General features: G+C 43.4%; 1 protein-coding gene across 1 annotated transcript in view; it reads left to right on the top strand.

Moving 5' to 3' along the window:
- The first annotated feature begins 1,407 nt into the window (after nucleotides 1–1,407).
- MAP3K21 (mitogen-activated protein kinase kinase kinase 21) overlaps nucleotides 1,408–12,472 on the top strand; it is a 41,203-nt gene continuing 30,138 nt past the window's right edge. Inside the window, exon 1 of the mRNA XM_082049240.1 lies at nucleotides 1,408–2,258. Within this exon, the coding sequence (XP_081905366.1) occupies nucleotides 1,526–2,258 (733 nt within the window). The 5' untranslated portion in view covers nucleotides 1,408–1,525. The remainder of the gene's footprint in view (nucleotides 2,259–12,472) is intronic.

The raw sequence follows: 12,472 nt of genomic DNA, 5'->3' as shown, positions 1-12,472 counted from the left end.
ATAGACATGCTGGTTCTGCATTCTTTCTTTCTGGTTAACATGGTTCCGTAAGTCACCTTCTGTGTAATTTTGGTTTTGCCTTGTGTGTACCACTGTAGACACAGTTTAGACTGCAGAATAAACAAGAATTTATGATTTTTTGATACAGTGCTTTTAATTTTTTTGAATTACTGTCTTTATGTTGGAGCCTTAGTCCTGTGATATCCAGTTGCAAATTTTGTGATTATGTAGGGACATACAGTGCTCTGGATGTGGGGTGCAAGAAGCTGAGAGGCATTCATCACATTTTTTCTACCTGGCAGGGCAGTCTGGCACTTTCGCCAAGCATTTTCTTTTCACCTCTGGGCTTCGGCTGGCAGCAGCCACGTCCAGAACCACAGGTACCGCAGCACAAAGTGATCAACTCTGAGGGTAAAAACACATCTCCTTCCACTTTGAACCACGCTTCCCACAGTGCTGAGAAGAGAGTACATCCCCAGCCCACACACTTCCCTCTAACTTCCAACGAAGCGACTACTGCAGTTTAGGAAGTGAGACGATTTTTTCACCTAAAGCCAGTCAAATCTTTATCCAGAAATAGCACATACAATGCTTTCCAGGCGAGCTCCTACCGAAAGGGTGGTGTGATCCCGCCCTGGAGCCGGGACCGTCTCAGTCCGTGCGCGGACGGGACAGCGAGCAGGGGCCGGAGACGAGGAGTGGCGGGGCGGGAGGAAGGGAAAACACCAACCGAGGAAGTTCAGTTTCTTCAGAAACTGCTTGGGTTTTATTCTGGTGAAGTCCCAACACCGTACAACGAAGGAGAGGGGAAGCTGCTGGCAGAGGCACGAATCCCTCGACCTGTTCTGCCGCCCGCGAAGGACACAGCAACCCGGGGCGGGCGCCTGAGGACGGCCTGCACCGAGACGCCGCTGCCACCTCTCCGTGGCCACCGGCTCACCCCAGCACCCTTCCCGGCTCCGCGCAGGGCGGGCTTTGGCCACCTCTGCCCCAGCCCTCCCGGGACGACGCTGTGCGGCGGGCTGGGCCCGGCGGTGCCTTCACGTCTGGCCGGACGGGACCGTTGCGATCGCCCCGCCCCGCCCCCCGCGGCGGCCGGAGCCTGCCAGTCTGCACGCGTGGGAGGCCGGGCGCGCGCACCTACCTGCCCGCACGCCCGCCGGCCGCCCGCCGGCCGCCCGCGCCCACCGCCGCCCCCCAACCCGCCTCCAGCGCTCGGCCCCACGTGACGGCCGGTGGCCAATCCCCGGGGGCAGGGCGCGGAGGCGGGAGGGAGGGGGGCACCGCCACTCCCCTCCCCGCCTTCCCCGCGCGCGCGCTTGCGCCCTACCTGCCGCAGCCCGGCGGCGGCGACGGGGCCGGGAGCGCCCCGCCCCTTCCCCGGGCCCCGCCCCTTCCCCCTGACCGGCGCCCCCACCCCTCCCCCTTCCCGCGGCTCCCCCTCGGCGGCGGCAGGTGAGGATGCGGCTGGGCGGGCGCCCCCGCGTTGGCAGCGCTGGCGGCTGCCGGGGCTGAGGTCGCTGCCATGGCTGTGCCGGGCGCCGGGGCGGCGGCCGCTGGCGGGGGTCCGTGCCCGCTGTGGACGGCGCTGTACGACTACGAGGCGAACGGTGAGGACGAGCTGAGCCTGCGGCGGGGGGACGTGGTGGAGGTGCTGTCGCAGGACGCGGCCGTGTCCGGCGACGACGGCTGGTGGGCGGGGAAGATCCGCCACCGCCTCGGCATCTTCCCCGCCAACTACGTGACCCGCCAGCCCCACGGCGGGGCGGCGGGGACCGGCGGCGGGCGGGGGAATCCCGCGGGGAGCCTGACGGAGATCGACTTCCAGCACCTGGAGCTGCAGGAGATCATCGGCGTCGGGGGGTTCGGGAAGGTGTACCGGGCCACCTGGCGGGGCCAGGAGGTGGCCGTGAAGGCAGCGCGGCAGGACCCCGACGAGGACATCACGGCCACGGCGGAGAGCGTGCGGCAGGAGGCCAAGCTCTTTTCCATGCTGAGGCACCCGAACATCATCGCCCTGCACGGGGTCTGCCTGCGGGAGCCCAACCTCTGCCTCGTCATGGAGTTCGCCCGCGGCGGCTCCCTCAATAGGGCCCTGGCCGCCGCGGCCGCCCCCGGGGCCGGGGCTGCCCGCGGAGGCCGCCGCATCCCCCCGCACATCCTGGTGAACTGGGCGGTGCAGATCGCCCGCGGCATGCTCTACCTGCACGACGAGGCCATCGTGCCCATCCTGCACCGGGACCTCAAGTCGAGCAACAGTGAGTCCCGACCAGGGGAGCTGGGGGGTGAGGAGGGGCCTTCGGGCCGCTGCGGGCGGTGAGGCGGCAGCCGGGGGCTCGCTGTTCCTCCGCCGCGGCGGGGGGCGCGGCGCGGCGGCGCTGGCCGTTGGCGTGGTCGCGGCCCGGCGGTGGGCGGCTCGCTCAGGAAACGTGTGGCCGGGCCTGGACGGGCACGGTCCGGGAGTCCGGTTTCACCAGGAGGTGGGTTTTGCAAGCTGGGCGGCTTGGGCACCGTCTGGCAGAACCTGGGTCTGGCGGCAGGTTAGCTGCTGTGAGCTGGTTACAGACCCGCTGTTCTTCATTGCATGGCTTCAGCATTGCTACAATTCATTCACTTAGTGAACACTGATGTAGAAATTACAGTAGCTTAAAACGAGTAGAAACACTTGTGCAGTTGCCAGATTTGCTTTCATCTGTTGGCACGGACAAAAGCACCTGAAAGAGTGAGGCAGTTGCTCAACTCATGCCATCCTTGGTCCGCCTGTCAATACAAGAACATCAAAGATTTTGGCAGCCTTGGTGTTGGAAGGCTGGGTTACTAGAAGTGTTTATGACTTACCGTTATAGTTGTGTTTTGAATTAGTGACCTGAAAGTGGAAATCTAGGTGCTTCTGTAAATGTGTGAAGCCATTGCACTCTTTCCTTTTTGTTCTGCATGGTCCAAATTGCAACAATGTTATCTCCCCCGCCCCACCGCCCCTAGTTAAGAGTCCTGAACTAGTTCAGTAGAAATAAAAAAAGCTCCATTCAAGTTTGAAGCAATTTGTTTAAAGGCCTTTGCAGTGTGTCTTGAAGGTCATCATGCATGGGTTGTTAAGACAAGGCTCAGTCATGGGACCATTCCTGAGAATACTTTCACTATTTGTTTGATAAAGAAAGGACCTAGTTCATCTGCGTTTGTGGTTCTGTTTTTAGTACAAGATGGTGAACTCCTGGAACTTACCTTTAGGGTCATGGTCAACACTTTAATTTCTAGCAAGTCGTCTGTGGGAAGCTTGTGCCTTCTGAGTTTGCTGCTGTGTACAGAGTGAGCTGCTGTACCTTGAGTATTTAGTGCCTTTCCTTAGACAAAGTGGGTTGCTGCACACTGGCCCCCTAAGGTGACAATGGCAAAGTCTGTGTCTGAAATGAATTAATAACCCTATGGTTTAGTATAGCATGTAGAGCTGAGATGGTGACCGTTGTGAACTGATTACCATTAACATCTCTGTGGATAATAGCAGAACATGTAAAAAATATACTTTTGATTATAACCTCAGCATATGTGCCTGTTTACTGCTTTTTATTACTAAATGTTGTTGCGTGAGCACTAACTTGGCTACTTAGTTTTCTCATCCATATTTCTTAATCTTAGCAAAGCTTGAGAATGATATTGAATATGCTAAATGGAATTATTTCTCTTGATCATCCAACTAAATTATAATGTTGGAAGACAATGGTGTGCTGGTGGTACAATATATCATAGTACTTAAGTTCAACAACATTAATTTAAAATGACTGCTAATCAAGACAATATCCCCTGTTCTGTTAACTCATCTATTCATCAAAGATTTCACTGCATTCTTTCACTACAGTCCTTTCCAGTCTTATGTAGTGGGAACAGAAAGCTGCCAGGGTTGACCGATTGAATTGCTTGGTGTGGATAGTAACAGTTCAGCTGTGGCTGCGAGATGCATCTGGCTGCAGTGTTCCTCAGCTGCTCATCACTGTTCTCCATGGACTGCTAATGATGGCGGTTCGGTGCTCTCCATTAAGCAGCCTTAGGTAGGACGAGAATGTATCAGTTTTGTGCTAGCTTAGTTATTTTTGTTAAGAAGGAGCTGGAAAAATGACTGCCCTTAACATGGGATGGTAAGGAATGATCACCAACCTATTTCCCTAGCAAATAGGCAGGAACTAATTTTTCCAGACAGGGGAAGGCACCCCCTTCCACCAGTATATTTGATCTGGAAAGGGTGTATGTCTGGCCTTGTCGTTGGCAGGCAATGAGCAGAGCAAGCATCTCAAAGGCATTTGTGTTATTTCTCTCTGAGCAATTTTATGGAGTTGGGATCTATAGGACATCATAGCTGGTGCAGTTTTGCTGATGCCAAATTGACATGACTGGAGAGAAGGTTCTAAGAATGGAAGAGCCATGAAAGCAGCAAGGTTTTATTATGAGCAATGACCGTCTAGGTTTGTATGCACAAGTGTCCTTGGGCTGCTTTTGGGAGGTACGAAAAGGTTTTTGTTTCTGATAAAGCAAGAAAAAGGAAATAAATAGATTGGGAAATCTTTTCTATGTTGGGAAGAAAAACTAACAGACTTGGTTGTGAGGGCTGAAGAAGGAAGTAAGGGCGAGTTCAGCTGGTAGCAGAGTTTCCTCAATTCTGGAGTCCATGGAAAATAAAAGTAATGTTTTAATGTTATTCTTAAGTAGACCAAACAAAGGTGTAAATAACTCTTTCAGCTTTGGTTAGGTGTGATGAAGTGAAACACAGTAACCATAGTCTCTAATGTTGCTTTGCAAATTTTGGATGCTTTGTGAAACTTTGTGTATGTGACAGGGTACAAAGTTTCTCTGAAAAAGAACATGTTCTATTTTGAGCGTAACTTCCTCATAAGCAGTTCTTGTATTCTTAGGTATACTTTATAGATTAAGGAGATAATCTACAATTAGGGATTAAGAGGTGGACTTTAACTATCTAAAATCTGAAGAAAAAGTTTGAAAGAAAATTTGAAGTTTTGCAAACCATCATGAGTAGTCAAGGAGTTATGAATTAAATGATACTTTGACTGAAAAGCAGATATCTTAAAAACTGTGAAAATACAAACATTCTCAACTATATCTCCTGGGTACAAACTTAGTCTTGATTAAGCATGACAGCTAATTATGAAAAGGTTAAGTTTTACTGCAAAACAAAACAAACAAACAAAAAAAAAAACCCACAAAAACAAAACCCAGGAATTCATCTACAAGACAGGACACTAATAGTTACATATGGTTTTTTTAGTACATCTCAACTGTTTTGCTGACTCTTTGAAAGGGCAACTTTTTTTCTCTAGGGGAATCAAATTGCTTTCTTCTGGGCAAAGGACACCTTGTTAGTTATGAGACCTATGGTTGTTTAAGGGCTTGGTGCAGCCTTTTCTGATTATTTTTTAGTATTCTGAAGAAAGCTAGTAATAAGTTCAGATAGACTTTGCAAGGTTTTTATTTTCTACAGCCTAGTGTAGAGAAAGCAGAGGTTCATGTTTCTGGGATTGATTTCAGACTGTGCAGTACTTCTGCATTAAAAAACAAATAAAAGCACTTTATCTCTAATGCATTAACTTTGTGTACTTGTAGGAAGCGTTACAAAAGGTTTTGAATCTCTTGCTTACCCCACAGGCCCATCCAAGAGTACAAGTAAAGCACAAAGTTGATTAAGTGCAGATTGTGTGTACTAACACAATACTGATAAAGTACTCGGTACTCATTTGTTGTAGATGGATATGCAAGTAGGGTTCAGTTTGCTATGGCTTTCACCAGCTCCTCCGACATCCCGGGATCCTTTGCTACCCTCAGCTCTATGAAGTTTGTTGATTTTATATCACTTTTTGAAACCGTCAAGGACAGCTTGAGTTTCAAGGATTGTTGAATAAGGTGACAATACTGAGAGTAACACTTGAAATCTGAACAAATCAAACATACAAGAGAACAGTGAAACTGCAATTCAACAATCCACTTTAATGTGACATTCTTCAAACCAGTCTCATGAAAAACGTTTGGAAAATAGAAATAATTTGGTTTTAAAACCTCAAAAGGAAGTGTGATGTGGTTTGACAGAACTGTTGAATCAGTTGCTTTTGATAAGGGAAGATGCCTTGGAGTTTTGAGAAAAGCAAGAACAAATTATCTCTGGTTCTTTGCTTTTACAGGTTATTTGTACCATGGTTGCTTAAGTTAAACTGTTAAACACCTTTACAATAAGAGGGGTAGGTTTTCAAGAACTCATAAAAACTATTTGCCTCTAACTTTTCCACCTAGCACCTTTACGCTAGCTGTTTGGGGAGAGAAAGAGCAAGAAACTGGAGTTAAGCCTATCTGCCACCTCCTGAGCAGATTCGATTTATTCTGAAACCAGTGGGGTGAATAATTTCTTTCTTGGCTTGGTTTTGAAGAGAGACGACTTGTTCACATCACAAGTAGAGCTGTAGGGTTGCTTAGATCTTACTAAATGCTTGAAAATTCAGTATCTTCTAATGTACAGTTACCAAGAAAAGTAAAAATGAAATTATGTGGTCTTTGGTAGTTTTGAGGGAGAAGAGAGATGGCTTTTGAGCAGAATGGAGTTTCAACCCAACTTTTTTTGTCTGGAAATATATTTCTGACATGTCCTCTAAAGGCAGTGAAACTTGAGTTGTTTGTGTCAATACCACTGTGCCAATTACTGCTCACCTGTTACACTGTAACAAAACTAGTAAACTTCATTTTCTACTGGTATGTGTTTTACATCTCCCCTCCTCGTGGCATTCTCCTTTGTGGAACTGCTGCTCTTCTGTTCCCTCCTGCACCCCCAGTGTCCCAGGGTGGCCACCTTCAAGGCTGTGTGACTCCTGCACCTCCTATAGCAGGCTGCACATGCCATAATGGGTCTGAAACTGCATGTATTGCCTGGCTAGCTCCAAAACTCCTACTGGCCTGCCTCTCTGAGCTCTGGAGAGGAATGAACTTTTTTTTTTTTTTTCTCCCTGGCAGAGCTAACTGCAGTTCCTCTTCCGTAAGGCAGCTGATTTCATGAAACCGTAGGAACCATATCTCTGAGAACATGGTATCGCTTCGACTAATGTCAGTCAGATAAAACGGTGGGGCCAGAAGTTATTTACCAGTTTAAAGTTCTTATGCTGTGGTTTTCCATGCTGTGTTCATATAGGAAGTCATGGCACTCAAATGCTTTGCACTATTCTTAATTATTTAAATTGCATAAAGCTAGAAACTGTTCCAGGTACACCGGCTTCCTATCTCATCTCTGTGAGTGGCAGTAGCCCTGCCTTGTGTTTTGCTGTAAAGATAATGCTGCTGCATTGCAACATAAGAACTGGTCGTACATCCTGAAGCATCTGGAAATGTATAGCAGAAAAACACCAGACCCCAAAAATCAAATCACCCTCATGCAAATGGTGGTAGGATTGCAGAATTTTGTCAGTTTGGGATATGGCATCTCTCTTTTGAAGGTCTATTAAAAGGTAGCATGCCATTGAATTCTAGTAAGTTTTTTGTTTGAATATAGTTATGTCACTTGAAAATGTTCTACTGTAGTTCATAAAACATTGCTCCTAGTAATTTGCTTCATTATTTGATGCGTGCTCAGACTTTGTAGATAGAGATTTTATTTTTTTTTTAGAGACCCTGAAGGCCTGTTAGATTCTGTGGGAGCAGCAAATGCTTGGCTGCCTTGAGCTATAGTGTATCTTCTCCCAGTTCATCAAAGGAAATTCTTTGTTTTATGCCTGTTTTATATTCACTTGATATATTTGCTTGCTACATGTAAATACATTGTGTATTTTGTGTTCAGAAAGGGATGCTGCAATTCAAGAAAGGACAATGTTGAATATCTGCTCAAGTTGTCTCAGTCTACGGTAGAAATACCTAGCACTAAAATGTCGTAGTTGCTTATTTCCAATTAAAGGATATGTTTCAGCATTTAAAATAAATATTCAGGAACTTAATGATTTTAATACAATATCTTTCAAATGAAATTTTGTGAATCACACCGAATCACATCTAGTCTTACTACTCTGTGGCACAATGTTTGTTTGTACAGTCTGTAGGCTTCCAGAGGAGGAACAGCATCCAGCAATTATTTTATTTGTAGATGAAGTCTTAATTGCAATAGCCGTTTATTTGACCTTGATCTATTATCTTCTAAATTTGCTAGCATTTGATGTTTTTCTGTGTCTCAAGTCTGGGCATTAACAGGTGGGAAAAAATGCTCATTAATTTAGAACGAATACCCTCAAATGTAACAAGGCTCAAGTATATTTACATATAGTCCTTAATGCTCCCAACAATATTCTAGGATAAAACACTTGCTAAATGTAATATAATTAGTTTTAAACCCATTAATTTTCAATACCCTTATTTAGAACTAATTTTTAATACAGACTTTCATTTTAATGTTTCCCCAACGATGTCCATCTGACAGCTGCAGAGTTGTTCCTTATTCGTTGTTAAGACTCTTTGCATCTTTAACAGGTAGGATTATTAATTCAAGAATAATAATACTTTGATCTTTTTCTGGGTCTTGGTTGGTTCTTCATGTCTTTCTTCCCTCCCTGTCTTTGTTCTCTCTCTCATTGTAAGACACCAAGTGATTTGGTATACAGCTGTGGGAAGTTTTTTTCTTTTTTCCTGCTCCATGTTGGACTCTTTCCCAGCAGATTTCTGCAGGAGGCTCATTTGCATCAAGGTTTCTGGTGATCTCTTCATGTCCAACATGAGGAGTCACAACAAAATGTCGCATTTGCTGACCATTCTGTTTTGGGGTAGCATTAGAAATTGAAGTGTAGGACTTTGGATTAAAGTGTTTGTAATATTTATATATTAAAGAAGACTTGCATTACTTGGCTCTATTTTTTTTTTTTTTTAAAGCTGGTACCTTAAGGATATAGTCACATACCTACCTGCCTATGAAAACTGCACTGAGTGAGCAAACCATTTCCACATAAGTCAATGGAAAAACAGGCCGCTAAATACCTCCCATTAGCTGTTAAAATACTTATACAATTTTGTTGACTCCACTAAAACTGAGAAATAAGTTTAACTGCTGACCCTAACACTTGTGAAATGAGGCATTGTACTTAAATAAACAATGCAAAATGGCGTTGGGATTTAGGCATCGATAATATTAGCCTAATTTTGGAAGAATTTGAGATATCTGTAACTGAAAACTCAGTTATTTTTTTTCCCCTATTGGGACTGCAAGCACATTGAATACCTTTGAATCCTCTTACCAAATCTTAAGAGTTCCATTAAAAATTTATGTTCTGCGACCTCAAAAGAACATAAGTAACACACCATTGAACTGTATTTGGATGTTCAAGGCTGTTTTGTGGTTTCTTTGACCTTAGAAGAGAATGGCTTTTTGTTTGCAGCCTGTAAGTTTTCTTATCACCAAGCATACACGTTGTTTTGTTTCAGTGTTTCAAATTCTAAAACGCGACTGCCTTGTACAATGAACATTTACAAGGAGTGTTTGCAGTATGGATGATATCTATCCTTGAATTTTTATTTCTGATGATGTCTTAAAATTTAAAGCATTGGAAGTCATCTCAATGACCTTCAGTAATAACGCTTCTAAATAGCATTATTTTTGAGCTTAGGTTTTGTTTGGTTGGTTGGTGTTTTGGGGTTTTTTTGTTTGTTTTGTTGGAGATTTATTTTTCTTAAAAATGAAATTAAGGTATTGAAGGCAACAAAAGTATAGATTATATATAAAGGTAAAATATATTAAATACCAAATGACTTGGCTGACTATACGAGCAGTACCAAAGTAACAACTGATGTCATAAGTGTGCATTCCTCGATTAACAGTTTAAAACTAATTTCACCATTTTTACCTTGCTTGACCATGTTACTGAGAGCTTATCTCAGATCAGCAACTGAAAGTAAGTGGATATTTAAATTTTGACCCACTTACTGCATCTTGAAGTCATGGGTTATATATGGTAAAATGGAAAAATTACGTATCTGTATAATGTCACCACAGAAGTATTCTTCCTTCTTGGAGCTTCCTGCCAAGTTTAACCTTTTTCTTTTTTCTTTTTTCTTTTTTTTTTTTTTTGGTGTGTGTGTGGGGTCATAGCTCCAGTTAAATCAGTCTTAGACATGCCAGTGTTGGCTGAATAATCATGCTTTGTTCTCGTCATAGCGACTAAAATCTGTGTTTTGGCAGGTGTGCTATTAACTTGGAGCTGATAAGCCAGCCCTCCCTCTCAAAAATGCAGGAGTAACTGCTTCATTACTGTGAGTTTTTTATGGGACAAATTAACCCTTGGAACTGATTATACTTTAGTTCTAAATGTTTGGGCAGTTTTGTGATTTTTTTTTTTTTTTTTTTAAATCAGGATTAGATGCCACTGTTCTTCATGAAACTAATTGAGTTTATTTCCTCATGTGTCATGTAAAAATGAAAAAAATGTATTTTTTCCACTCATTGCTGAATGCCATGCTAATTATTGAGTCAAAAGAGCAGGTTTTCCCTTCCATTTTCTCTTCCCAAGAGAAAGAGAGCACTACGAAGTTTGCAGAGTTCTCATTTCAAAATAACTGTTTTGCCTTTGCTACTAAAAAATATCAGAGTTCTTGGAAATGCACAGTCAGGAGGGGCTATTCCTCAGCTACTGAAGAAATTGCAAGGATTGAATGCAGGAATCCTTCCACTCCACAGAACTATTTTTTTTTTTTCTCCCAAGTTTTGTATTTAAAACAAAAAAGTTGGCTCAAAAACCCAGGCTGTTTCTTTTTGTTGTTGTTTGGTGGTTGTTGTTTTGTTTTTCTGCTTTGTTTTGAAACAGTTTGTTTGGAAAAAAATTGTTTTAAAGTAGTAAGGCTCTTTCAAATATTCTGTTTAAAAGAAACTGACAACCTAAGTCAGAATTCTTTATGGAGTATAACCTATTAAAATTTATCATAGAAATTATATTAAAGGTGTTTCACATTAACTGGTGAGGTTCTAAGGGAACTTAACAACTAAACTTGACAAAGCATCTGCCCTCAGAGTTTGTCTGGATTCAAAGCAGTAGGCATCTTCAAGGGGACAGAGAAAATGTTTTTGTCTTCAGTTAATTCAACTGGTTCTTTCCCATAGTAAATTTCATCAAAGATTATTTAATGATGGAAAAAAATAGCAAAGCTGGATTCTATCTTTACATCTCTGACTAAAAACAGATGTAAAAGGGTTAGATCTATTAATTCTGAAGCGTTGCTTGACTTCTCCCTCACTACAGCAGGCCACGTGTGGGTTCGTTCAGCCACCACCTGTGCCAGAGGCTCCCCCACTCATCTCCAGGCACAGGTTCTCCCCCTCCCATGCATCACTGGATTCTGCTCATCCCTGCCTGCACAGTCAGTAGGTCTGGGTTAAATAATCTGAGGGATCCCACAGAGAACTACTCTAATTTGTTTTATTTGCAGGCTTCATTTTCTGCTGAGCTATCTAGTTGAGTCTCCCAAGACTACCCAATTGGTAGATTCGGTGGCGGGGGGTGGGGGGGGAAAGCTGTGAGTGTGAGGGGCTATAAGTGGAGAGAAGGTTAAGGTAAGTATTTTAGCGACACCAAGCTCTTACTGTCTTAGTTGTGACATCAGCCTACACCCTTATACTTCATTTTGGTTAGTAAGTCACCTTTAAAGGTAGAAAGTGTTTTTAATTTTCTATGTATGTATCTATATAGTTATATTAAACATTTCTTCCTTTGATTTGGAAGTGATATTTTTGTACATTAAATATTCTAGTTTCAACACACCAAATACACCTTCATATAGATCACAAAAAAAATAAAGCAACAAGGAAGTATGTAATTTCTGAGTGTAGTATGTTATGATCAGGAAAAATATGCCAACATTGTAAATACTTGTGTGTGTTCAGAAGCTGTGCATTCCCCTGATTAGCTTCAAATATCAGAGTGCCTCAAGTCATGTTCTGTTTACTTAAAAAAAAAATTCCAAACCAAATTTGAATGAAATATTCTTGTTCTTTTAAATTAAATCTTCAAAAACTTATTTGACTAATGACAGTTAACTTGTTAGGTCTGAAGGACAGGAACCTCTGTCAGCTCTTGCCCCTGGTTGCCATTTTTGAGATGATAAACTTCAGCTGCATTGCCCTGGTGAATTCTGTATGTCACATGGTATATATTGATTTACTTTGTTTTGAAGGAAATGGACAGGTCTTGAATTTGGGATAGGAAGGTGATTAATGTGTTTTCTGGAAGTTTCTATTGGAGGAAACTGTATCTGATATATATTGGCTAAGACTCCTCTTGCAGTTTGAATAGAATAGCTTTAGTTTGCCTTGCTGCCTTTTTTCTTTTTATTCCTTTTTTTTTTTTTTTTTTGAATAGGAACAAGTTCATTAGAATCACCATTTCATAACAAAGGTGGTGTTCTTTAAGGAATGGATACGCAGCCACTTTGTTCTATAGAGTTTGAAACTACAAGAATATCTCAG

The sequence above is a fragment of the Streptopelia decaocto genome (assembly GCF_964273445.1).
Source record: "Streptopelia decaocto genome assembly, chromosome: 3".
In the NCBI taxonomy this organism is placed as follows: Eukaryota; Metazoa; Chordata; class Aves; order Columbiformes; family Columbidae; genus Streptopelia; species Streptopelia decaocto.
Note: the sequence above shows the minus strand (reverse complement) of the source record. Positions and strands in the feature narration are given on the sequence as shown.